The following is a 25,490-nucleotide window of genomic DNA, read 5'->3' as shown; positions in this document are numbered from 1 at the left end:
AGTAATTACTAGAATTCTGCACTACACCAAAAAAATATATAATAGTTTTTGCCAATCTGACAAAAAACAGGTGTAACTTTGATTTATTCACACTGGACAGCTATTGTTGTATTGGCTGTTGTCATTTTTTGACAACCTAAGGGAAAAGAGCTCAGTGCCTCTGACTAAACAGTCAGGTATTGCATGTTTTTTAAATTCTTGTGGCACACTGGTTGAAAATCACTGGTCTAGGTGAAGCTGGCCTGAAATTCAATCCAGGCTGCACTCAACCCTGACTGGTTATAGGCGCATCAAATCAGGGAGCTCTACATGGAATGGGCTACCACATCATTCACTCACTCAGCAAACCTGTACAGAGCTCCAACACCTGACCAGTCTTGTGGATGTCCACTGTCCATGGGCCAGGCCTAAGGTCTTTGCTTTATCTATATGGGGCTGGGAGAGGCTGCTCAACGGAAACAGAGCAGGCAAGGAGTGATACCTCCTTCTCTTCTGAAGGATCTAGCCTACCCATGGCTCAGTACCCTCCCAGATACCAGACTTCCCATTCACTTTTTACACTACAGAACAGGGCTTTATGAAACAAATGAAAAATAAAAACAAGAGTCATAAAAACACAGTCATTCTGAAACCAAGGCTCCTTATGACTTCCATTTAGTTTCAAATCCTAGCTCTAGAAATCATATTCCCCTCCCCCACACCCTTACCCCTCGGAGACCTAACCTTTTCTCCTGGATAATCAGCAGCCCCCGAGGCAGCAGGGGACAGTAGCCTGGCACGGAGTAATGGTCACAAGACCTGGACCTTTGGCAGGCTGGAGATAACATCTTAACCTAAGTTATGCTTCAGCTCCTGAGCCCTAAGGTGGAATGGCCCACTGGCTACTTTCCCGTGAGACCAGACGGAGGGACCCAGAAAACACCTCAGAACTATCCTCCACTCACTAACAGTGTTCTTTCCAGAAGCAACACCTAATTTCTGGAGACTAATAAGGAGGTACACACAACCACAAATTCATGTAAACCTGATATGTTTCTTTAGAAAAAATCAGTATTTAGCTGGAGAAGGCATTCCCAAGGTAGTGGTCACATCCAGTGGTCCAGTGGGAAGTACTGTGTTTGTGCTAGTGAGGGGGGTCTTAACAGCTGATTCCCACCAACCATTCCTTTCAGTTGGGTTGGTGAGCAAGGGAGTGTGCAGTACACACTTTAAATACAGAGAACCTGGAGATCGTCTGGCATGGAAGACCCAAGCTCTGCTTCCAAAGCCTGACAAGGTCTTTACAAATTCCCCTGCAGATAAGCCTCGAAGAAATTAGAGGTAAAAGTACGTTCACTGCACTACCCTCAAGAAACTATAGTGTTCTGCCAGAAAATGTTTTATCTCCCCTGATTTTGGAAAATAAGCAATCAGCCTCTTTGCACAGATGACTTTCTGGGGAACAGGGTGTTCGAATGGAAGGGATCAATCCTGTTATTCTGCAGATAGAGAAACTGATGTCTACTTTCACCCACGGCCACAGCCAGCCAGGCTGGCTGGTATAACCCAAGAATAACTCAGAGTCGTGGGAGGCCGAGAGACAGCACCTTAGGAGTTGTCCGCCTTCATGGGCTGACACAGGACAGAGTCCCCGGGAATACCTGCTGCTGCTTTCAACCTGCACTCACCTTGCTACCTTTTTCTCCAAAGGCAACAACCGGGACTTAATTTCTTCAGAGAAGATATGTGCGTCCCAGCCCTTGTCCCTGCAGCTGTAACATTTTGTAAGCCTGGTTTTGGGGGGGGGGGAGCGTTCTCCTCTTCATTCTGACATGTGCACCGGGGTTGTAATCAATAGAACCTAGACTGATGCTCAACATTTGCAGAGGGGCTGTTTATGTACTGTTTTTGTCATTTAAAGCTGAGTTTTAAAAAATTTATTATTTTATTTTTTTAACTACATTTATTGGGGTGACATTGGCTAATAACGGTATCTAAGTTTCAAGTGTACAATTCTACAACACATCGTATGTACTAGTACACTGCATTGTGTATTCACCACCCAAAGTCTAATCTCATTCCATCACCATATATTTGATCCCTTAAGGGGTCAAACGGAGACTTCCAGGCTTCAATCTCCCCCTATCCTGCAGCTGAGTTTTCAAATTAAGTAAACAAATTAAGTAACAAAACAGAAAAAATACTGGGTGCAATCCAGATCTTTGTGAAATTCTCTTTCAGGTGTGTGTGATGGTGTGTGTGATGGTGTGTGTGTGTGATGGTGTGTGTGTGTGTGATGGTGTGTGTGTGTGTGATGGTGTGTGTGTGATGGTGTGTGTGTGTGTGTGATGGTGTATGTGTGTGTGATGGTGTGTGTGTGATGGTGTGTGTGTGTGTGTGAGGGTGTGTGTGTGTGTGTGTGTGTGATGGTGTGTGTGTGTGTGATAGGTCCTGCATGTGTGTTAAAATGATTCTCAACAAGATTTACAATAGCAAGGGATGCATTATTTTTAACTATATATATATTTTTATTTTTTTAAATATATTTTTTATTGATTAAGATATTACATATGTGTCCTTTTCCCCACGTTACCCCCTACCCCCCCTAACTATATTTTTTTAACTAATAATATTTAACTTAACTTTATGCTAATGCAATTCAAACAATTCAGTGGAGGTTTGTGTGTTTTTTTTTTAAAGCTGAAAAAATGTACTTAAACAAGGAAATATGCCTCATCCCTTCCTGTGTCCTGGAATCCCCTTATTACCTTTGTCAGCTCATTCCTCAAAATGATGGGTATCAAAACTGAAAATTTTCGCAAGAGCAAGTTTAATCTTGCCACGCAATCAGAAAACGTGAAATGGATGACTAAGACTCCAGAGGCAGTGTTCTTCAGAGGCTGTAACTATCCCCCTTGAGATTTATGGATAAGCAGCTTATACCTTTACCCATACACCTTTCTTTCATCGAGTCATTCATCATTAAAGTCAGCTACTTAGCAAAAGGCACACAGTGTTTTGCAGGACTTCATGGGCTGGAACAAAGTGGCAAGAACAAAAGGACAGCTGCAGAATTCGTGGGAAGCCAGGCGGAGCCAGCAACCCTTTTCAGACCCAGCAGGGCACGCTAACGGATGGCCTCACCAAGGCTGTGGATGGAAGTGGTGCTATAGGAGGGCATCAGTTAAGGTAAGTCCCGAGGAACCCGGGAGTGACTTCAGCATCCGAATGGAGAGGTTCGAGCCTGAGATTGTTCATGCTCTGTCTTGGTCACAACTCATTTAAAGCTGAGTTTTCCAAAATATGGGCTGGCTACAGTATGAAGAGATTAAGGGTTGTAACCGGCACTTAGAAAAATGGAACAGAAGAACAGAAGAGATCAGAGTGCATTCTGGGTGCTCCATAAAAGTTTCTTTGCGTTTGTGTGTTTACGTGTGAGAATGCACACGCACGCAGACACACACACACACAATGCCGTTCTTACTATGGATTATAGCAAAAAAGTTCGAAATCACTGCTCTAAGCAGGAAGTGTGGGAAGCACATCTCCAGCTCCCGCGATGTGTCCTGGGGCTCTGACACTGCTGCAGAGAAAAGCTCAGAAGAGGCTCCAGGAAGGCTTTCGTGAGCCTTGTCTACAGACCAGGGCCGGGACTGAGACACGGGCGCCGGGCCCTGTTCTGAGGCTCTTGCCCTCACCCACCCTTACACACCGGCGTCCCAGTGACCCTTAGGATAGGTTCTGTGATTCCCACCCTCACTCTACAGAGAGGGAAATCAGACCGAGTCAGGGCCGAACCCCCAGTTAGCGGCACACACAGAGCACTTGACGCAGTGCCGCTCCGGACTTTCCCGTCTTGGCACAGTCGGTCCCCGTAACTCTCCCAAGGTGCTTCATGGCGCTCTGATGTTTGATCGCACCATTCCCCGCACCGAGAAAGCTCACATCCCTGTCTGTCTGTCCCTGTCCTCGCCACACGGATGTACTTACTGCCTGCTACGTGCCTGGGGCTGTTCTCACCACTTTATATGGACATCTTTTTCCATTAAACAGCAGAAAATTAAATACAGGGGTGACGTTTGATTGTCTAATCTGTTAGAAAAAAAGACACCACCCACTGTTCTCTAACCCACCACATTGCCTTCACACTCACGGATGGGTGTAACCCACTTTGAAATTCTTTAGCCTGTGTCTGCCAACAGGGAGAGACGTGAGCCGGCCTTGGGTGAGCCCCTGTAAATCCTGGCATTCTTTTCTCACAGGAAAGCCAGCCCCACCATGTGCAGCAGTTCACGGTGTCACCATTCTGACTGGCCTATTCCACCCGAGGGCAGCCTCCACCCACTGCTCACCCGAGGGGGTCAGACAGCCCCCCGCGAGGTGCCACCCGGGCCTGTGGGCCACTTTCGGATGAAGGCGATCGAGACCCTAAGGCCCAGAGGAACGTTTACTTCTCCCTGAAAGAATGTAAATGGGGGCCTTGCCCAGAGTGGGAGTTATCACCAGAAACAATGTCCGTCTCACCTCTCTACAGGGCAGGGGCGACTTCCCAGTGCTGAGCACCTGGTCTTCAACGGCCTCCTCCCCGCTGGAGCCTCAGGCGCCTTCCCTCATCCTTAGCTCAGAACGTCACAGATACCACCTTCCAGCCCTCAGTCTCTGGCTCCCGTGTGGGCGGCTCCCATAGTTATGCATGTAGTAATTTTGGTTATTGTCTATTTCTAATTTGTCTCATGTCTATTTGATGACAGAACCTTGAGGAGACGTTTGCTCCTTGTCCACACTCTTCTCGGTGACAACCCTTCGAAACACCTTCTGCTCTTTGGGGTGTAGTCTATCTTTGCTTTTATTCCGCTGGAGAGGCTACCCCGAGATGTGCGAAGCAGCCACCTCTTCCAGGAGTGGCTTGTTCCCCACCAAGGCCTTCCTTCTCGCTGCAGCCAGGCCTCTTCTTCTTCCTTTGCTTGAAAACACTTTAAAGCTCCATGCAGTGGTGGTGTGGGGCACCGAGCCAGGCCCAGACATTTTGGGGCATTATAGGTTAGTTTCTAACTAAAACTATATAACACCAAGGAGAGAAGGGAAAGGAGGGGAGAAGGAAGGAAGGGGAAAGGGAGGGAGGAGGAAAAAGGAGAGGAGCAAGAAAGGTGTGGATGAAAAAGCAACTTTTCTCCGGAAAGTAAGCTCACAGGTGATCTGATCATAAATCCCTAACTGGGCAGGTCATGGTGGGTAGTCACAGCCCAGGCCTATAGCTTCTTTAGTGGAAGGTTTTAAGCCAGCTCTGCCCATTGCTCCTGTGCACTCAGGTTAATACACCGCTGAAATGCCAGCAGTAAGACACCTGGGGTGGAGTATTCACCCTCGAGAGAGCACACAATCCTGTCAACTATTCTGTAATCCAGCTGCCACCTTGTTTTCTTCAGTCTTCCTCATTTCCTCTCTTTAATTTCAAGTGCATAAAATAGACTGCAAAAATTATTTTTAGGAGCATCTGAAATCTTGCCCCCGGCATATATCCTGTTTGGCTCCAATAAATGCTCACAAAAATTCTCCACAGCTTTGGATGCTTCTTACATAGATAAAGGGAGGGAGAGAGAGGACTGAGGTAGAGGGGGCAGGAGCAAGAGATAGGGGAAGAAGAGGAAGGAGAAGGGAGAGGGAGCAGGGGAGGGAAAGAAGGGAGGCGGGGGAGAGCTCACACTCTCCAGAGGGGCAGGGGCGGCGTGGCTCCAGGACTCTCAGAGGCCTGGATGCAGCGGAGTCAGGACTTGAACCCAGGGTTCCAGCTCCTGCACCTGTGAACCTACAAAGCAAGCCCTGCCCCTTTGAGCGGGGAAGGCCTTATTTACAGTAGCTTGTTTATGCTTATACATTTTCATACGACTTATTGCTTTTTTTATATAAAGTGACTTTTGGTTGGGATTCAGTAATCTTTTTGCTATATATATACTAGGGGCCCGGTGCATGAAATTCGTGCACTGGGTGTGTGTGTGTGGGGGAGTGTCCCTCAGCCCAGCCTGCCCCCTCTCACATACTGGGAGCCCTCAGGCGTTGACCCCCATCACCCTCCAATCGCAGGATCGGCCCCTTGCCCAGGCCTGACGCCTCAGACAGAGGTGTCAGGCCTGGGCAGGGGATCCCCAGCTCCCCGCGGCTGCAGGCTCTGCCCCTGCCCAGGCCTAACGCCTCTGGCCTAGGCATCCGGCCAGGGCAGCGGGGACCCGCAGTGGCAGCGGGGGGCGCCGCGATTGCACGGGCTCCGCCACTGCCCCTGCAGGACGCCTCTGGCTGAGGTGTCCGGCCTGGGCAGTGGGGACCCGCAGCTGCAGCGGCCCCGCGATTGTGGGCTCCACTTTAGGCCCAGGCAAGGGACCCCTAGCTCCCGGGACTGCCAGCTTCGACCGTGCCCAGCTCCCATCGCTGGCTCCACCCCTACTTCCTGCTATCACTGGCCAGGGTGGCAAAGGCACCTGATTCTCTGATCATGGCTGGGGGGCAGGGCAAAGGCGGCCCCAGGGCCGCCTTTGCCCTGCCCCCCACCTCTTAGCTCACCCCTGGGTTTCCGGTCACTGTCAGTGGCAGGGGGCTTCTTCCTGCTTTCCCTTTCGCCTCCCTGCATTGTGCCTACATATGCAAATTAGCCACCATCTTAGTTGGCAGTTAATTTGCATATAGCCCTGATTAGCCAATGAAAAGGGTAGCGCTGTACGCCAATTACCATTTTTCTCTTTTATTAGTGTAGGTATATATATGTGTATATATATATATATATATAATGTATATTTACAATATACATAAATGAAACTGACAATCATGAAAGCAATAAACTGTTCTTAGTAATGTCTCTGAGTAAGATTTACACCTATTACCTTTCAATGTGTATTACATATGTATAATATATTACATATATAATTTCTGTAATATGCTAAACAGTAGTAAAAATAATAATAGCAGTTGCAAAGGCAAAAGAGACTAAGCTATGTAGACCCCTGGCTGGTATAACCCTTCTGAAGCAATTACCTGTGTAAAGGAACGTGTTGGTGTGTCCTCCCACCACGACGTCCACGCCCCTCACTTTCTGAGCGATGAGTTTATCCATTTCAAAACCAGAGTGTCCCAGTGCAATAATTTTGTTCACATTGAGGGTCGTTAGCTTATCCACTTGCAGTTGCAATGCAGGGATTTCCTCTTCAAATACTAAATTTGGCCCTAAAAGGAACAAAACAAATACAATGGGTATGTATTAATAGTTTTTATTATACTACTTATTGTACACACTAACATGCTAAGTAAAAACCTCTTAATCTGCTAAAGCTCTTAAATGACTAAGGCCAACACATTTTATTTATTTACTTTCTTAAAAAATATTTTTATTGATTTCAGAAAGGAAGGGAGAGGGAGAGATAGACAGAAACATCAATCAGCTGCCTCCTGACGCCTCCTACTGGGGATCAAGCCCGCAACCTGGACATGTGCCCTTGACCGGAATTGAATCTGGGACTCTTCAGTCCACAGGTTGCTGCTTTATCCACTGAGCCAAACTAGCGAGGGTGCCAACACATAGTTTTTAAATTAAATATAAAATCGCTCCAAAGCCCCTTTCTGCCCATCCAGGTTATTGATTCTCAGTTACATTCACTTAATGTTGCATTCATTTAAGGTTGCGGATGATATTATGCTGCTCAAAATTCAAGCTCAAATTATGAGGAGGCTTCAGACCTGCAAGCCTATTTTTGTTTTCTATTCTATTTTTATATGTAGACTTCCTTTACACCAATGCAGAAAATGCTAAGGCTTTGTTTGCAAGTTTAGGATAATCAGTCTTAAACTTACAACGCTGTCAGCAACTAGTTCTTGTATGCCAATCTTAACACGCGGGCTGACAACTTCGTTCTGCTCACTGGCTAAAGGTCAGCATGAGAGTGTCACTGAGCTCTGCATAGACAGGAGTCCCATCTGGGTATTGAGAGTGCTCATCTTCACTGGCTGCCTTCTCCCCCCACAGTGGGGACAGACCACTGCCTGTCGGCAAGTGTGGGTGAGACTGCACAGCCTGGCCCTCTGTGGGCTGCCAGCATGTGCTACTAGGTGTGGCAAGACCACCAGGCTCTGTCCCTGCAGCCAGGCCTCAGCAAGCCTTGAGGTCTTATGGCCTTTATTGGCACAGAGTGATTGCAAACACAGACGGACACAATGCCCTGGAGTCACACCCAGCACTCAGTCACAAAGGAGTCCTCCAGATCATCTAGACCAGTGATGGCGAACCTATGACACGCGTGTCAGAGGTGACACGCGAACTCATTTTTTTGGTTGATTTTTCTTTGTTAAATGGCATTTCAATATATAAAAAACATCAAAAATATAAATCTTTTAAATACCACATGATCTCACTCATTTGTGGATTGTAGAGAACAACATAGACTGATGAAAAGGGACAGACCCAAAGACTGAGAAACAGTGATCAGGCTATCAATCCCCAGAAGGAAAGTAGGGGAGGGCGGGGGTAAGGGGAAGAGATCAACCGAAGGACTTGTATACATGTATATAAGCCAAACCAATGGACATGGACAACGGGGGGATGGGAGCATGAGTGTGTGGGACGGGGGGGGGGGGAGGGGAGGTTGGGGGTTAATAGGGGGGATGAGGACACATTTGTAATACCTTAACTAATATATATATATATATATATATATATATATATATATATATAAATCTTTGTTTTACTATGGTTGCAAATATCAAAAAATTTCTATATGTGACACGGCACCAGAGTTAAGTTAGGGTTTTTCAAAATGCTGACACGCCGAGCTCAAAAGGTTTGCCATCACTGAGACTCCTGTAAGCAAAATTTCTAATAATCATCACCAAAATGAAATTGCTGAAACATGAATAACATCTTGTAAAGAACTTTCAAAACCCAGGAGCCTGACAGCTCTAGTGGGTAAAAGTGTTCATCTCTTCAAAGACCAGCAAGACTGAAATGAAACCCGTCCCTGTGACGGGAGTGGCTGAGACAGCCCGTTAGGCCTGCTGCTGGGACCGCATCCTTCTGAGCTGGAGGGACACTTCTAAAACATTTCAGAAGCCCGTGATTGTACACCACCCTGTGGCTCCACACGACCTCAGCAGCATCTATACACTGTGTGCCATGCAGTGTGCAAAGGTGTGGTCACCCGTGGGCCAGCTGTCTGCCTGCGGCCTGGGGTCCATGACCGTCCCCACCTCCCCTCAGGGGATCTTGACCCATGCTGCTCAGGGTAGAGTTCAGCTGACCTTTTTGTTGTTTCCAATGGCCTGGACCTATTTTAACAGCAACAATAAATATATTGCTTTCCTAATTGTTAAATAATTATATGTCCTTTAGCAGTTCATTCTTTTTAAAATCTTAGGTTTACTGGTTTATTGGGGTGACATTGGTTAATAAAATGATATAGGTTTCAGGTGTACAATTCTATAGTCCATCATCTGCATATTGTACTGTGTGTTCACTACCCCAAGTCAAGTCTCCTTCCGTCACCATTTATCCCCCTTTCACCCTCTTTTACCTCCCCCCAACCCCCTTTCCCTCTGGTAATCACCACACTGTTGTCCGTGGCAGTCAGTTTTGTTTTCTTTACTTAATCCCTTCACCTTTTCACCCCCCACTGAGTCCCCTCCCCTCTGACAGCTGTCAGTCTGTTCTCTGTATCTATGACTGTTTCTGTTTTGTTAGTTTAAGTGAAATCATGGTACTTGTCTTTCTCTGACTGGCTTATTTCACTCAGCATAATACTCTCTAGGCCCATCCATGCTATCACAAAAGGTAAGATTTCCTTCTTCTTTTTTTCTGGCTGAGTAATATTCCATTGTGTAAATGTACCACAGAGTCTTTATTCACTCATCTACTGATGGACACTTGGGCTGCTTCCAAATCTTGGCTATAGTAAACAGCTGCTATGAACATAGGGTGCATATATTCTTTCAAATTCGTGTTTCAGGTTTCTTCGGTTATATTTCCAGAAGGGGAATCACTGAGTCATAAGGCAGTTCCATTTTTAATTTTCTGAGGAAACTCCATACTGTTTCGCACAGTGGCTGCACCAGTCTGCGTTCCCACTAGCAGTGCACGAGGGTTCCTGTTATTCCACATCCTCGCCAACTCCTGTTGTTTGCTGATTTATTGATGGTGGCCATTCTGACAGGTGTATCAATTAATTCTGGATGAAAATCCTTGTTCCTGATAGCTCCTAGTTTCCCTTTTTTCTTCAAATATGGAAAGAAAATTAATTTGAAGAATTTAGAAAAAATGTAATTCTCACTGGTAGTGTTTCTGTGAAAGTGTTCCTTCCTGTAAAAGTGGCTCAGAAATGTTTCTTGAATGGTTTTAGGGTCATACATAAAAGCTTGTATATAAGTGTATATAAAGATATGGGCAGATATATGTCTTCTAAGATATATATATATATATATATATATATATATATATATGCAGATATCATCAGACCATTCAAGAATATATGCATATTTCCCAGAAAGCCAGATATAGCAAAGTCATTCCAACCAGAAAAGACGAACAAGGCAAAGGCAGAAAGGAGAGTTAACTAGACATGTAGTAATCAGACCAGAAAAGGAAAGATAAGCTAAATGGCGTAGTACCCTCACTCTAGGCACCCTGACCCCATGGGATGAGGGCAGTGATTATGTGGCTCTTATTCTCCAGTAAATGACTCTGCACTGTTTAGCCCTGGATTTAAGTAGATTTCTCCTCCAATTTTAAATGCAGTGAATTACACAGAGACACTGTCATCAAGGAAGTTCACGGAATGGGAGAGCGAATGTCCTTAAGAAGTAACCTAGAATGATGTGGGAGCCACCAGACTGGTTTTGTCAATGCCATCCTAGGCACACTGTTTCCCAACACCACCCCTTGTTCCTCCTTCTACCTACAGTCCATCAAAATAGTGCCAAGCTCTGATTTGGTGCCTCTATTTTCAAGCCAGGAGTGCTATAAACGTAGAAAGTACCTGGCTTTGAGAGAACAGGAGTTTCTCTTGAAGTGTATCCAACAATTCCCACCGATTCACCATCAACAGAAAGGATTTTATACGGCAAATAAAGATTTTCTATTTGAGATGCTAGCGGCTCCTTCGCTTTGATGTTTGCACTCAGAATTGGAAATGTGGCCTCTCTGAGGAGTGGATCAATCAGACCTTCGGCACCATTATCAAATTCATGATTTCCCAGGGCCTAGTAGAAAAAGAGAAGAGAAGAAGAATTAGGTACTCTGGAATTTCCAATAAAAGCACACTTTAAAGAAGACCGCGTTAGCCCAGTGGCTCCCACGCGGGCAGGGCTGCAGGAGGCTGCTCCCAGGGCCCCTGCCCTCCTCCCGCCCAAGGTTTATGCAGTTGTCCTGGAGTTGGGCCAGGGACATCCAGGTCCTCAGGCTGGGCTGACCCCTGCTCCCTGGGTCCCACACCACCGACGGTACTGGAGGTAGCATCAACACAAGAGTCTCCAGGAAGCTGGCTAGACATCCATGGTCCTGCCAACCCAGATCTAGGGCAGGGCCTGCATTCACCAGGTGCTGCCCAGCCTTTTGAATTCTGTTTTCGCTCAGAAACCCACGTTCCAATCCACCCACCCAATGGTCCCAGCCTCCATCTGCAAGAGGGAACCACTAAAATCTATGGGACTTTAGCCAAGGCACCTGGCAGGTTCTGTTGACAGAGACCAGAGGCCTCTCCTCCTCCTCCTCACAGCCCCACGTCTCCTTGGTCCCGATTCCACAAAGTCTCTTGCCAAGGACTCTTGCCCTCTAATTTTTCTGGGGAAGTGAAGACCCCCACAGACAAGCAGGCGAAGGCCTGCTCCGCATTTTACAGGGTGGCCCTGGTTTCTTTCTTCTGTCTGCTCGGGGCTACCCCCTGCTTCATTCCCGGCAGGTTCCTGTCTGAGAAAGAACAGGTGAAATGACCGGGCCCCGGCCGGGTTTCTGGGCCCTCTCTGAGCTCAGGGCTTTGTGAAGAGGTGGGGAAGTTTTTTTTAAAATATATTGTTATTGATTTCAGAGAGGAAGAGCAAGGGAGAGAGAGATAGAGACATCAGTGATGAGGGCGAATCATTGATTAGCTGCCTCCTGCACACCCCACATTGGGATGAAGTCCACAGCCCAGCATGTGCCCTGACTAGGAATTGAACCATGACCTCCTCATTTATAGGTTGATGGTCAACCACTGAGCCAAGCCAGCTGGGCAAGCTGGGGTAGTTTTTAATGCAAACCTTGCCTCCTACCTTCTTTGCTCTCTCCCATTCCCTACTGCTCTGGGAGTAGCTATTGGATAACAAAACAACCATCTTAATACCTGGCAGTTTCCCCTGGAATAATACCAGCAGGACACAACATGCCAGCCACCTTCCCTGAAAAGCCTGCACCCCTTTCTCCATTGGCTCCTGGAATTAGTCTGTCTCCTTTGGGCACCTGCCTATCTGCTCTGGTTGCCAAGGCAGTTTTGCTAACCTAGTATTTAACCCAGTAAGTCTCAAAATTTCTAAGCCCGGCTGGCTTGCCTCTGTGGTTGAGCGTCAGCCTATGAACCAAGAGGTCATGGCTTGATTTCTGGTCAGGGCACAAGCTGGGGTTGTGGGCTCCATCCTCAGTGTGGGGAGTGCAGGAGGCAGCCAATCAATGATTCTCTCTCATCATTGATGTTTCTATTTCTCTCTCCTTCTCCCTTCCTCTCTGAAGTCAATAGTAAATATCTCTATATTTAAAAAGCCAGCAACCGGAATGCCAGAATGACTGGAATCACCGGTCGCTATGATTCCCACTGTGGCCGGCCAACCTCCTGTGGCCCCTTCCCCCGGCCAGTCCCGCCCCTGATTGCCCCCTAGCCCCAATTGGGGGCGGGGCTGGACAGCTAACCACCTGTGGCTCCTCCCATTGGCCAGCCCCGCCCCCGATCAGCCCCCATTGGGGTGGGTGGGCTGGACCCCACCTATGCACGAATTCATGCACTGGGCCTCTAGTATTTTAAATAAACAAACAAACAAACAAACAAACAAACAAACCAGTGAGTCTCAAAATTTCTAAATACCACAACAGATTTGCTTTACTTTGCAGGTCATCTGGGAACAGGCCTGGAAGTACTGGCTGGTGACCCTTAGTCTAAATTAGCACCCCCCTCCTAGTATTCTCTTTGTGGGGGTCCTGCCATCTCCATCCTGCTCCACCCTGTAGCCCCTTGCTGGCCACACAGGCACTCCCTGTGTATCTGCTCACACGACTGTGTATTATGTCCTACAGTGTACACATCTACACAGAGAAAGCAACACAGTGTCCTCACTTTCCCACCTACCTGTCTCCCCAATTAAACGCAGAATTTCTAAATTTGCTTTTTCCTCCATTTCTGAGAATCTACTAATTTTTACCTCTTCCTCTTACCTAATTACTTCCCTCTTAAAAGCTGACCTAGTCAAGTTTCTCCCAGTCTTGGGTAACCTCTTACTCATGGTTTCTTCCTATGTTGAAATGTCTCTGTTAGATTTCAGTAACTATCTTGCTTAACTGTAAAGTTTTTTAAAATGAATGTTTCTATAGTTCTTTTAAAAAATATATATTTTATTGATTTTTTACAGAGAGGAAGGGAGAGGGATAGTTAGAAACATTGATGAGAGAGAAACATCGATCAGCTGCCTCCTGCACACCCACTACTGGGGATATGCCTGCAACCAAGGTACATGCTCTTGACTGGAATTGAACCTGGGACCCTTCAGTCTGCAGGCCGATGCTCTATCCACTGAGCCAAACCGGTTAGAGCTCTATAGTTCTTAATGAAAGACGATCCAATATGTCAGCCACCTTGCAGTTTACCAACCAGTGTTATATGGCTGGACTGCAGCAAAACTGATGTTATATTTTTCATTTATTCCCTCTCTGCCCAAACTGCCAATATCAATAAAGCCAGAAACCCTGGAGCAGCCAAATCCTTCCCACTCACTCCCCCCACTCGCATTCCACCAGTATCTCTCCCCTTCTTCTAAATGTGGGTTCATTTCCATCCCACTGCTACCTGCTTCAGGCCTCGCCTCCTCTCTGGACTAATGTAACAGCTTCCTAACTGGGTTCTCGGCGGCAGCCATTTCCATTTCTAAACCCTCCTGCATGTTGCAGCCAGCACAATCTCTCTAAGAGGCAAGTCTGACCTTGTCAGTCTTAACCTTCTGGTCCTACAGAGGCGCTCCGCTCCGTCTGTGATCAAATTCAACACCCTGAGCACTGTGGACCACCAGGCTCTTTGAGATCTGGTCTCATCCTACCCTCCAGCCTCATTTCTGACGCCCACCCCCTGACGTGCAAGGCAACCAGGCAGGGCTGACTCCTCCGCTCATGAGCAGAGACCTGGGCACATTTCTAAACCTCAGCTCCCTCTGGAAGGGCACTGAATGAACAAGACAGAAGTCATGATAAAAGTGAGCCAGCATTTACTAAGCACTTGCCTCACACCCGCATTACGCAAAGCGATTTCACACAGAAAACCTGGTTTCCTGCTGTGAGGTTGGTATTACATCTATGCTCACTGTGCAGGTGAGAAAACCTGACATCTGGAGGCACTACATCAGTGGTTCTCAACCTTGGCTGCACATTAGAATCACCTGGGAATCTTTTTAAAATCCTGATTTCTGGGCCTCCTCCTCCAGAAATGCTGTTTCTTTGTTACTAATGTTGTGGCCCCACCCCATCACAAAGAAACAGAATTTCCGGAGGAGGAGGCCCAGAAATCAGGATTTTAAAAAGATTCCCAGGTGATTCTAATGTGCAGCCAAGGTTGAGAATCACTGAACTACATGAATTGTTCAATTCACACCATTTGTATGTAGTGGAGCTGGGACCAGAGCCCCTTCTGTTGGACTCCAACCTTCTCAAAACTTGATGCTTCGATGTAAAGGGCGTGTATAAGGCCTCGTATATAGTGGGCACTCAAAACCAAATCCTGCTTGCAGTTTTTCTCACTCCTCACTTACCTTTGTCCCTTTGTCTATGACAAACGATGAGAGAGTGATCTATACATAGATGGGTGGGAGAGAAGAGCCTTGTTCAACAATGGTTTCGGCTCCTGAAGTCTGATGCTCCTTCTGGAAGACAACTTCCCAAGAACCCTTCGTTGCATTCCTTGTCTGAATTAGATGTCCTTCCTCTGCCCTGAAGGTCACGTCTGTGCAGCCCTCGCCGACCCTGCACCTGCCCACTGGCCTCCCTAATACCCAGCACAGTCCCTGGAGCAGAGCAGAGACACACCATCGAATGAATAAATGAATAAGCAGAAGTATCTCCAACACATTTCTTTCTTCCACACACAGCTAATTCTTCCTACAAAAATTCAGGCAGAAAATCCCTTTGCAAATACTTATTTTCTTTAGCAACTCGTATTTTCATTTCCCCACCGTGACCCCTGTTCGTCTCTCTTCTTTGGCACATATTAGAATGTCATGACGCCTAAGCTCTTCAGAAGGGGGACCATGCCGCTCACCCAGGCACACTGGGCTCCCCCTGCCCTGCTGACATGCAGCAGCAGCTCAAGAAATGTGTTGAAGAACTTGAACAATAAAAGGTAGAATAAACAGAGCAGATCATTGTCCCGTGTTCTTCTACTTCTTATAGAGCATTTGTAGCACAAGCACTAGAGAGTTCAAAAGATTCATACTGCAGGAGTACTCTGCCCTTTCTGTGCCCTCTGAAAATTGCCTTATGTGAGTGCCTGCCAATTTTTTGCTGCTCTGCCCACAGCTTCCCTCGTGCCTCTAGCCACTAATCCTGATCAGCTCTAACCCGTTACTTGCCACTCCTTGCTGTAATCCTCACACCAGGCAAGTGATTTTCCTGACGCTAAATCATATTCTTAAATTCTCCTTTTCTCTCTTCTGTTATTTTTCCCTCCAAACATTTTATTTCTACGATTGGGTTCATTTGTCCAATAATCCTATTCATTCACTAATTCTAGCCAATGATAACCTTGTATATTTTTATTATAAAAACTAAATTTCATTGTGCTCCCCCTTCCTCTGTCCATGGCAGATGCCAATGCACTTTCCTGTAAAGGAAGTTGAGCCTAGTCCAGTGATGGTGAACCTTTTGAGTTCGGCGTGTCACCATTTTGAAAAACCCTAACTTAACTCTGGTGCTGTGTCACATACAGAAATTTTTTGATACTTGCAACCATAGTAAAACAAAGACTTATATTTTTGATATTTATTTTATATATTTAAATGCCATTTAACAAAGAAAAATCACTTTTTTTCTTTGTTTCACTTACCCTCTTTTGGATACCAGAACCATAGAAATAAAATGCGAGCTTCTGGTCTAGACCCAGCTTCTCACCCTCACTGCTTCCTTTGTGCAGGAAGAGCCCAAAATATGACTGAAAAACAAACCTGATGATTTTATAGGAAAGAAACTTTCCACACTCTCCATCTAGCCCAGGCCAGGATATGGGACCACCCACACACCTGAGATGCTGTCTACTGTTTAAAGCTAAAAACAAATGAGCATGGAAGGACAAGAGGAAATCTGCTTCTGCTGTGACTGAAAATCCTGTTGTTGTTAAATGAACTCTGTGGAATACAGGCTGATGTTTTTTAGCACCTTCTGTGGTAGTTGTCAATATTTGCATTTGATGGGATGGTCTGTGGGAGTCCAGCGGTGTTGGAAAAACTCTCAGTTGACTAAGGGTAAGGCCCAGAGGCTTCTGAGGCCATATGAATTGTGATAAAAGGATGAAGATATTCTAAGACTTCTGACTCTAAATTTCTTGTTTTGATTATTAAAGCCCTGGCTGGTTTGGCTCAGTGGATAGAGTGTCAGCCTGTGGACTGAAGGGTCCCAGGTTCGATTCTGGTCAAGAGCACATGCCCAGGTTATGGGGCTTGATCCCCAGTAGGGGGCATGCAGGAGGCAGCCAATCAATGATTCTATCTCTCTTTCCCTCTCCCTTCCTCTCTGAAATCAATAAAATATATTTAAAAAATACCCTGCTGTCAGGAGGAAAAGCTTGTGTCTAAACTTTGGTTTGAAATTCTTACAAATTCTGGACACAGGCCAAAGTGAGGAATTTATATATATATATATATTTTCATGCACTGGGCCTCTAGTATGTGTGTGTGTGTGTGTGTGTGTGTGTGTGTGTATGTGTGTATGAGGCCCAGTGCATAAATTTGTGCACCAGTGGGACCCCTTGGCCTGGCCTGCAGGATCAGGCTGAAACCAGCTCTCTGACGTCCCCCAAGGGGTCCTGGATTGCGAGATGGCGCTGGCCAGCCAAGGGACCCCACTGGTGCATGATTGAGACTGGGGAGGGACGCAGGAGGTTGGCTAGTTGAGGAGGGACCAAGGGAGGGCTCCAGGGCGTGTCTGGCCCATCTCACTCAGTCCCAATCGGCCCAGCAGTAAGCTAACCTACTGTTTGGAGCATCTGTCCCCTGGTGGTCAGTGCATGTCATAGCAAGCAGTTGAGTGGCCTTAGCATATCATTAGCATATTATGCTTTCATTGGTTGATTGGCTGACTGGTCAACCAGACACTTAGCATATTAGGCTTTTATTATATAGGATTATATATATATATATATATATATATATATATATATATATATATATTTTAATTTTCTTTTTTCCCACCACCATTTATCCCCTTTAGGTCCTCTTCCACCTCTACTCCTCCCACTCTCTTCCTCTGCAATCACCACACTGTTGTCCATGACAAATTTTCAGATAATTATGAGGTGATCACATCTCCTATCATTTATATCCAATGCACTATACACTAAAAAGAATTTAACCTAACATTCAGTTATCATCTTTTGGATACTAAATTAAATGAAAGGTACCTAATATCCACCCAAATTGTACTGCATGCAAACAAATGCATGATGTCATAATGCCACTCTGCACCACACGTGCAGTATCTCCAACACCAGAGTCTATATATATATGTGTGTGTGTGTGTATACCTATATATCTCTATCTATCTCTATCTATCTATCTATCTATCTATCTATCTATCTATCTATGATCCTAATATGCAAATAGACCGAACGGTGTAATAGCCAAACAACCGAACAACCAGTTGCTATGACATGCGCTGACCACCAGGGGCACAAGCGGAACATGGTGGGCATTGGCCACAGTGGGATGGTGGAGCAGGTGTGTGGGGGTGCCAGACCAAGGTGGGGCGAGTCTCTGGTGGTTACTGAAAATTCTTTGCTCCTGCATACCATGGTCCCACCTGGAGCTGGCACCTGCTGCCGGTGCCTGGTGCCGACCCCGATTGTTCAGCACTGTTAGTGGGTGCAAATGGCAGCTGCTGGCCCTGATTGCCCCTGAGGGCTTCTCCACCTCCCCCTGCTCCTGAGGGGTGATTGGGGCAGCAGCCACTGCTTGCATCCGCTGATGGTGCCAGCCCTGCTTGCACCCACTGCTGGCGCCGGCCCCAATTGTTCTGTGCCATTAGCGGTTGTGAGCGGGGCCGGTGCCGTCAGCACATGAGAGTGGCGGTGGCAGGAGCGGGGTTGCGGCAGAGAGGGGACCGGGGATTGTGGTGGGAGGGGTCAGGTGGGGGCAAGGAGGCTGGGCCAAGACCTGCCCCAGTGCCCACTGCAGCCTCGCGGCCCACAGTTCCTTTCAAGATGCATGAATTCGTGCACTGGGCCCCTAGTAGAAATATAATGTCCATGGCAGGTGCATTGATTGAGTCAGTCTTTCCCACTGAGTTTGGACTGAACCTCAGAATCCTGCTAAGCCTGCCCCTGCAGGGAGCTACTGTCAATCAACTAGACACCAACTAGTTCAACTTGAGATGAAATTGTTTTTCATGCTTACACTATGATAATAATTATAAATGTGGAATCTCTATTGACTTTTAGCAACAATAAAAGCTGAGTAACAAATACTGGAGGCAATACTTTCGAATAAAAAAGAAAGAATCTAAGGACTTAAATGTAAGACGGGAAACCATAAAAATCTTAGACTCCATAGGCAGCAAAATATCAGACATATGTTGTAGCAATATCTTTACTGAAACAGCACCTAGGGCAATGGGAACTATGGAGAAAATAAACAAATGGGACTACATCAAAATAAAAAGCTTCTGCACAGCAAAAGAAACCATCAACAAAACAACAAGAAAGCCCACTGCCTGGGAGAACATATTTGCCAATGCTATTTCAGATAAGGGTTTAATTTTCAAAATTTACAGAGAACTCATACAACTTAACAAAAGGAAGATAAACGATCCAATCAAAAAATGGGCAAAGGACCTAAAGAGACACCTTTCAAAAGAGGACATTCAGAAAGCCAAGAGAAATATGAAAACATGCTCAAAGTCACTAATCATCCGAGAAATGCAAATCAAAACAACAATGAGGTACCATCTCACACCTGTCAGAATGGCTATCATCAACAAATCGACAAACGACAAGTGCTGGAGAGGATGTAGAGAAAAAGGAACACTCGTGCACTGCTGGTGGGAATGCAGACTGGTGCAGCCACTGTGGAGAACAGTATGGCGTTTCCTCAAAAAATTAAAAATGGAACTCCCATTTGACCCAGTAATCCCACTTCTAGGACTAAATCCCCAGAAACCAGAAACACCAATCAGAAAGGATATATGCAGCCCTATGTTCATAGCAGCACAATTTACAATAGCTAAGATTTGGAAACAGCCTAAGTGCCCCTCAGCAGATGAGTGGGTTAAAAAAATGTGGTCCATCTACACAATGGAATACTATGCCGCCATAAAAAAGAAGGAACTTTTACCATTTGCAACAGCATGGATGGAACTGGAGAGCATTATGCGAAGTGAAATAAGCCAGTCGGAGAAAGATAACTATCACATGATCTCACTCATATGTGGGATATAATGATCAACATAAACTGATGAACAAAAATAGATCCAGAGACAGATGGCGGGGGGGGGGGGGTGGTTAGAGATCAATCCAAGGACTTGTATGCATGCATATTAGCATAACCAATGGACACAGTCACTGGGGCAGTGAGGGCTTGCCCTTAGGGGTGGGAGTGGGGGAGGTCAATCAGGAGAAAAAGGAGACTTCTGTAAATCTTTAAACAATAAAAATATATTAAAAGAAAGAAAGAAAGAAAGAATCCTTTCTGACTCCTCTGTCTTTGCCATGTTTGTGCCAGGAATGGTGTGGATGGGTCCTGCAACTGAACTCAGTCGTTGCTCAGCCAGTCTGCTGCCGACCACACTGTCCTTCGAGGCTATATGCCAACTTGCATGGTTTTTTTTTAAATTGTTTTATTGCTTAAAGTATTACATATGTCTCCCTTTTTTCCCCACCCTTGACAATCCCCTGGCCTCCCCTATCCCCCAGTGTCTTATGTCCATTGGTTATGCTTATATGCATGCATACAAGTCCTTCAGTTTATCTCTTACCTCCCCCTCCCCCCCCTCCTGCCTCCCTACTCTCCCTGGCCTTCCCGCTCCAGTTTGACAGTCTGTTTGAGTCAGCTCTGCCTCTGTATCTATTTTTGTTCCTAAGTTTATAATGGTCTTTATTATCCAGAAATGAGTGAGATCATGTGGTATTTTTCCTTCATTGACTGGCTTATTTCACTTAGCATAATGCTCTCCAGTTCCATCCATGCTGTTGCAAATGGTAAAAGTTCCTTTTTTTACAGCAGCATAGTATTCCATCGTGTAGATGTACCACAGTTTTCTAATCCATTCATCTACTGATGGGCACTTAGGCTGTTTCCAGATCTTAGCTATGGTGAATTGTGCTGCTATGAACATAGGGGTGCATATATCCTTTCTGATTGGTGTTTCTGGTTTCTTGGGATATATTCCTATAAGTGGGATCACTGGGTCAAATGGGAGTTCCATTTTTAGTTTTTTGAGGAAACTCCATACTGTCTTCCATAGTGGCTGCACCAGTCTGCATTCCCACCAGCAGTGCACGAGTGTTCCTTTTTCTCCACATCCTCTCCAGCACTTGTCGTTTGTCGATTTGTTGATGATAGCCATTCTGACAGGTGTGAGATGGTACCTCACTGTTGTTTTGATTTGCATTTCTCGGATGATTAGTGACTTTGAGCATGTTTTCATATTTCTCTTGGCTTTCTGAATGTCCTCTTTTGAAAGGTGTCTATTTAGGTCCTTTGCCCATTTTTTGATTGGATTGTTTATCTTCCTTTTGTTAAGTTGTATGAGTTCCCTATAAATGTTGCAGATTAAACCCTTATCGGTGATACATTGGCAAATATGTTTTCCCACACAGTGGGTTTTCTTGTTGTTTTGTTGATGGTTTCTTTTGCTGTGCAGAAGCTTTTTATTTTGATGTAGTCCCATTTGTTCATTTTCTCTTTAGTTTCAAGTGCCCTAGGAGCTGTATCGGTGAAGAAATTGCTTCCACATATGTCTGAGATTTTGTTGCCTTTGGATTCTTCTAGTATTTTTATGGTTTCCCATCATACATTTAAGTCCTTTATTCATTTTGAGTTTATTTTTGTGTATGGTGTAAGTTGATGGTCTAGTTTCATTTTTCTGCATGTATCTCTCCAATTTTCCCAACACCATTTATTGAAGAGACTATCTTGACTCCATTGTATGTTCTTGCCTCCTTTGTCAAATATTAATTGAGCATATTGGTTCGGGTTGATTTCTGGGCTCTCTATTCTATTCCATTGATCTATATGTCTGTTCTTGTGCCAGTACCAGGCAGTTTTGAGAACAGTGGCTTTGTAAGTCAGCTTGATACCTGGTATTGAGATCCCACCTACTTAGTTCTTTCTCAGGATCGCTGCAGCTCTTCGGGGTCTTTTTTTTATTCCAGATGAATTTTTGGAGAGTTCATTCTAGGTCTGTGAAATATGCTGTTGGTATTTTAATGGGAAGTGCGTTGAATTTATAGATTGCTTTGGGTAGTATGGACATTTTAATGATGTTGATTCTACCAATCCAAAAACATAGTACGTTCTTCCATCTGTTTATGTCTTCCTCTATCTCTTTTTTCAACGTCCTGTAGTTTTCTGAGTAGAGGTCTTTTACCTCTTTAGTTAAGTTTATTCCTAGGTATCTTAATTTTTTTGGTGCGATGGTAAATGGGATTGCTTTTTTAGTCTCTCTTTCTGTAAGTTCACTATTGGTGTATAGAAGTGCCATAGATTTCTTGGCATTAATTTTGTATCCTGCTACATTGCCAAATTCATTTATTAAGTCTAATAGTTTTTTGATGGAGTCTTTAGGGTTTTTTATGTATAATATCATGTCATATAAGGACATGATATTATAAGGACAGTTTTCCTTCTTCTTTTCCAATTTGGATGCCTTTTATTTCTTCTTCTTGCCGAATTGCAATGGCTAATACTTCCAGTACTATGTCAAACAGGAGTGGTGAGAGTGGGCATCCCTGTCTTGTTCCTGTTCTTAGGGGAAATGGTATTAGTTTTTGTCCATTGAGTATGATGTTGGTTGTGGGCCTGTCATATACGGCTTTTATTATGTTGAGGTATGATCCTTCTACTCCCACCTTGCTGAGAGTTTTTATAAAAAATGGGTGTTGAATTTTGTCAAATGCTTTTTCTGCATCAATTGATATGACCATGTGGTTTTTTTCTTTCAATTTGTTTATGTGATGTATCACGTTTATTGATTTGTGGATACTGTACCATCCTTGCATCCCTGGGATAAATCCTACTTGGTCGTGGTTTATGATCTTTCTGATGTACTGCTGGATCTGATTTGCTAAGATTTTGTTGAGGATTTTGGCATCTATGCTCCTGAGGGATATTGGCCTGTAATTCTCTTTCATTGTGTTGTCTTTACCTGGTTTTGGTATTAGGGTGATGCTGGCTTCATAGAATGAGCTTGGAAGTGTTCCTTCCTCTTGAATTTTTTGTAGTAGTCTGAGGAGGATAGGTTTTAGTTCTTCCTTGAATGTTTGGTAAAACTCCCCTGTGAAGCCGTCTGGTCCTGGGCTTTTGTTTGCTGGAAGCTTTTTGATGACTGCTTCAACTTCTTCCATAGTTATTGGTCTATTGAGATTTTTAGATTCTTCCTGATTGAGTTTTGGAATGTTGTATTTTTCTAGGAATACGTCCATTTCCTCCAGGTTGTCTAGTTTGTTGGAGTAGAGTTGTCCATAGTATTTTTTAACAATCATTTGTATTTCTGTGGGTTCTGTTGTTATTTTGACTCTATCATTTCTGATTTTGTTTATTTGTGCCCTCTCTCTTTGCTTCTTGGTGAGCCTCGCTAGAGGTTCATCAATCTTGTTTATCCTTTCAAAGAACCAGCTCTTGGTTTCATTGATTTTATGTATTGTTTTTTTTGGTCTCTATGTCATTTATTTCTGCTCTAATCTTTATTATGGCCTTCCTTCTGCTCACTCTGGGCTTTTCTTGTTGCTCTCTTTCTAGTTCTTTGAGATGTACAGCTAGATGATTTATTACCATTTTTTCTTGTTTTTTGAGATAGGCCTGTAGAGCTATAAGCTTCCCTCTCAGGACTGCTTTCATTGTGTCCCATAGGTTTTAGATTGTTGTGTTTTCATTGTCATTAGTTTCCAGGATGTTTTTAATTTCTTCTTTGATCTCATTGGTAACCCAATCAATATTTAATAACATGCTATTCAGCTTCCAAGTGTTTGAGTATTTGGGGTTGTTTTTATTGTAGTTTATTTCTAATATCATACCATTGTGGTCTGAGAAGATGCTTGGTATGATTTCAATCTTCTTGAATTTGGGGAGACTTTGCTTGTGACCCAATATGTGGTCTATTTTTGAAAATGTCCCATGAGTACTTGAGAAGATTGTATATTCCATGGCTTTCGGGTGAAATGTTCTGAAGATGTTAATTAAGTCCATCTGATCTAGTGAGTCATTTAGGATTGCTGTTTCTTTGCTGATTCTTTGTCTAGAGGATTTATCCAGTGATGTCAGAGGTGTATTAAAGTCCCCTACCACGATTGTATTGTTGTTGATCTCTCCCTTGATATCTTCCAGGAGTTTGTTTTATGTATTTGGGTGCTCCTGCATTGGATGCATATATGTTTATCAGGGTTATATCCTCTTGTTGTATTGATCCCTTTAGTATTATGAAGTGGCCTTCCTTATCTCTTGTTAGGGCCTTCACTTGAATGTCTATTTTGTCCGCTATAAGTATTGCTACCCCAGCTTTTTTTTCATTTCCATTTGCCTGAAAGATATTTTTCCATCCTTTCACTTTCAGTCTGTGTGAGTCCCTTATTCTGAGGTAGGTCCCCTGTAGACAGCAAATATATGGGTCATGGTTTTTTATCCATTCAGTCACTCGATGTCTTTTGATTGGAGCATTTAGTCCATTTACATTTAAAGTTATTATTGAAAGGTACTTGTTTGTAGCCATTTCTTTTTTTGTGTGGCTGTTTTCTTTCTGAGCTTTTTATTTCTTCTTTTTACACCAGTCCCTTTAGCATTTCTTGCATGGCTGGCTTGGTGGTGATAAACTCCTTTTTTTGTCTGTGAAGCTTCTTATTTCCCCTTCAATTTTGAATGATAGCCTTGCTGGATAGAGTATTCTTGGATTCAGTCCCTTGTTTTGCATCACTTTGTAAATTTCTGTCCATTCTTTTCTGGCCTGATGTGTTTCTGTTGAGAAATCATTTGATAATCTAATGGGAAATCCCTTATATGTAACTTTCTGTCTCTCTCTTGCAGCCTTTAAGATTCTCTCTTTGTCCTGAACATTTGCCATCATAATTATGATGTGTCTTGGTGTGGGTCTTTTCGGGCTCACCTTGTTTGGGACTCTCTGTGCTTGTGTGACTTTTTTCTTCCCCACCTCAGGGAAGTTTTCTGATATTATTTCTTCAAATAGGTTTTCTAACCCTTGTTCCTCTTTCTGTTGTTCTGGCACCCCTATTATTCGTATGTTGTTTCATTTCATGTTGTCCCATAGCTCCCTTAGGCTCTCCTCCTGTCCTTTAATTTTTTTCTCCAATTGCAGTTCAGTTTGGGTGTGTTTTGCTTCCCTGTCTTCTAATTCGCTAATTCGGTCCTCCGCTTCTCCTAGTCTACTGTTGAAACTTTCAATGGTGTTTTTTATTGCAGCTATATCACTCTTCATTTCTTCTTGGTTCTTACATAATTTGTTGATTTTTTCATCCGTTTCTTTTTGATTCTTACATAAGTTGTTGATTTTTTTCATCTGTTTCCTCTTGCTTCTTGCATAAGTTGTTGATTTTTTCCTCCATCCGGTTTATGCATTCTAGGACCCTTAATCTGAATTCTTTTTCTGTCATGCTGAATGCTTCTGTTTCACTTAGCTGCTTTTCTGGCGAATCCTCCTTTTCTTTCCTTTGGAGGTTTCTTTGTCTACCCATGTTTGATCTCACCGACATATCTAGATGTTGAGTCGTTCAGGGGCTGCTCCTTGGGTGGCAGTGGCTTCTCGGGCTGTGGTTGCTCCTCGGGTGGTTGTGGTAGCAGCTGCTCCTCAGTTGGCAGCAGCTCTTCTGGTGGGTGCTGTTCATAGC

General features: G+C 44.5%; 1 protein-coding gene across 2 annotated transcripts in view; it reads right to left on the bottom strand.

Moving 5' to 3' along the window:
- NT5E (5'-nucleotidase ecto) overlaps positions 1-25,490 on the bottom strand; it is a 65,520-nt gene that overhangs the window by 25,554 nt on the left and 14,476 nt on the right. For both annotated transcript variants that reach the window (XM_081094408.1, XM_081094407.1), the window contains exons 2-3: positions 10,986-11,208; positions 7,003-7,191 (exon numbers count right to left, since the gene is read on the bottom strand). In XM_081094408.1, the coding sequence (XP_080950534.1) occupies positions 7,003-7,191; positions 10,986-11,208 (412 nt within the window). The remainder of the gene's footprint in view (positions 1-7,002; positions 7,192-10,985; positions 11,209-25,490) is intronic.

The sequence above is a fragment of the Myotis nattereri genome (genome assembly GCF_964212035.1).
Source record: "Myotis nattereri genome assembly, chromosome: 6".
Taxonomy (NCBI): Eukaryota; Metazoa; Chordata; class Mammalia; order Chiroptera; family Vespertilionidae; genus Myotis; species Myotis nattereri.
This window is presented reverse-complemented; position numbering and strand designations above follow the sequence as displayed.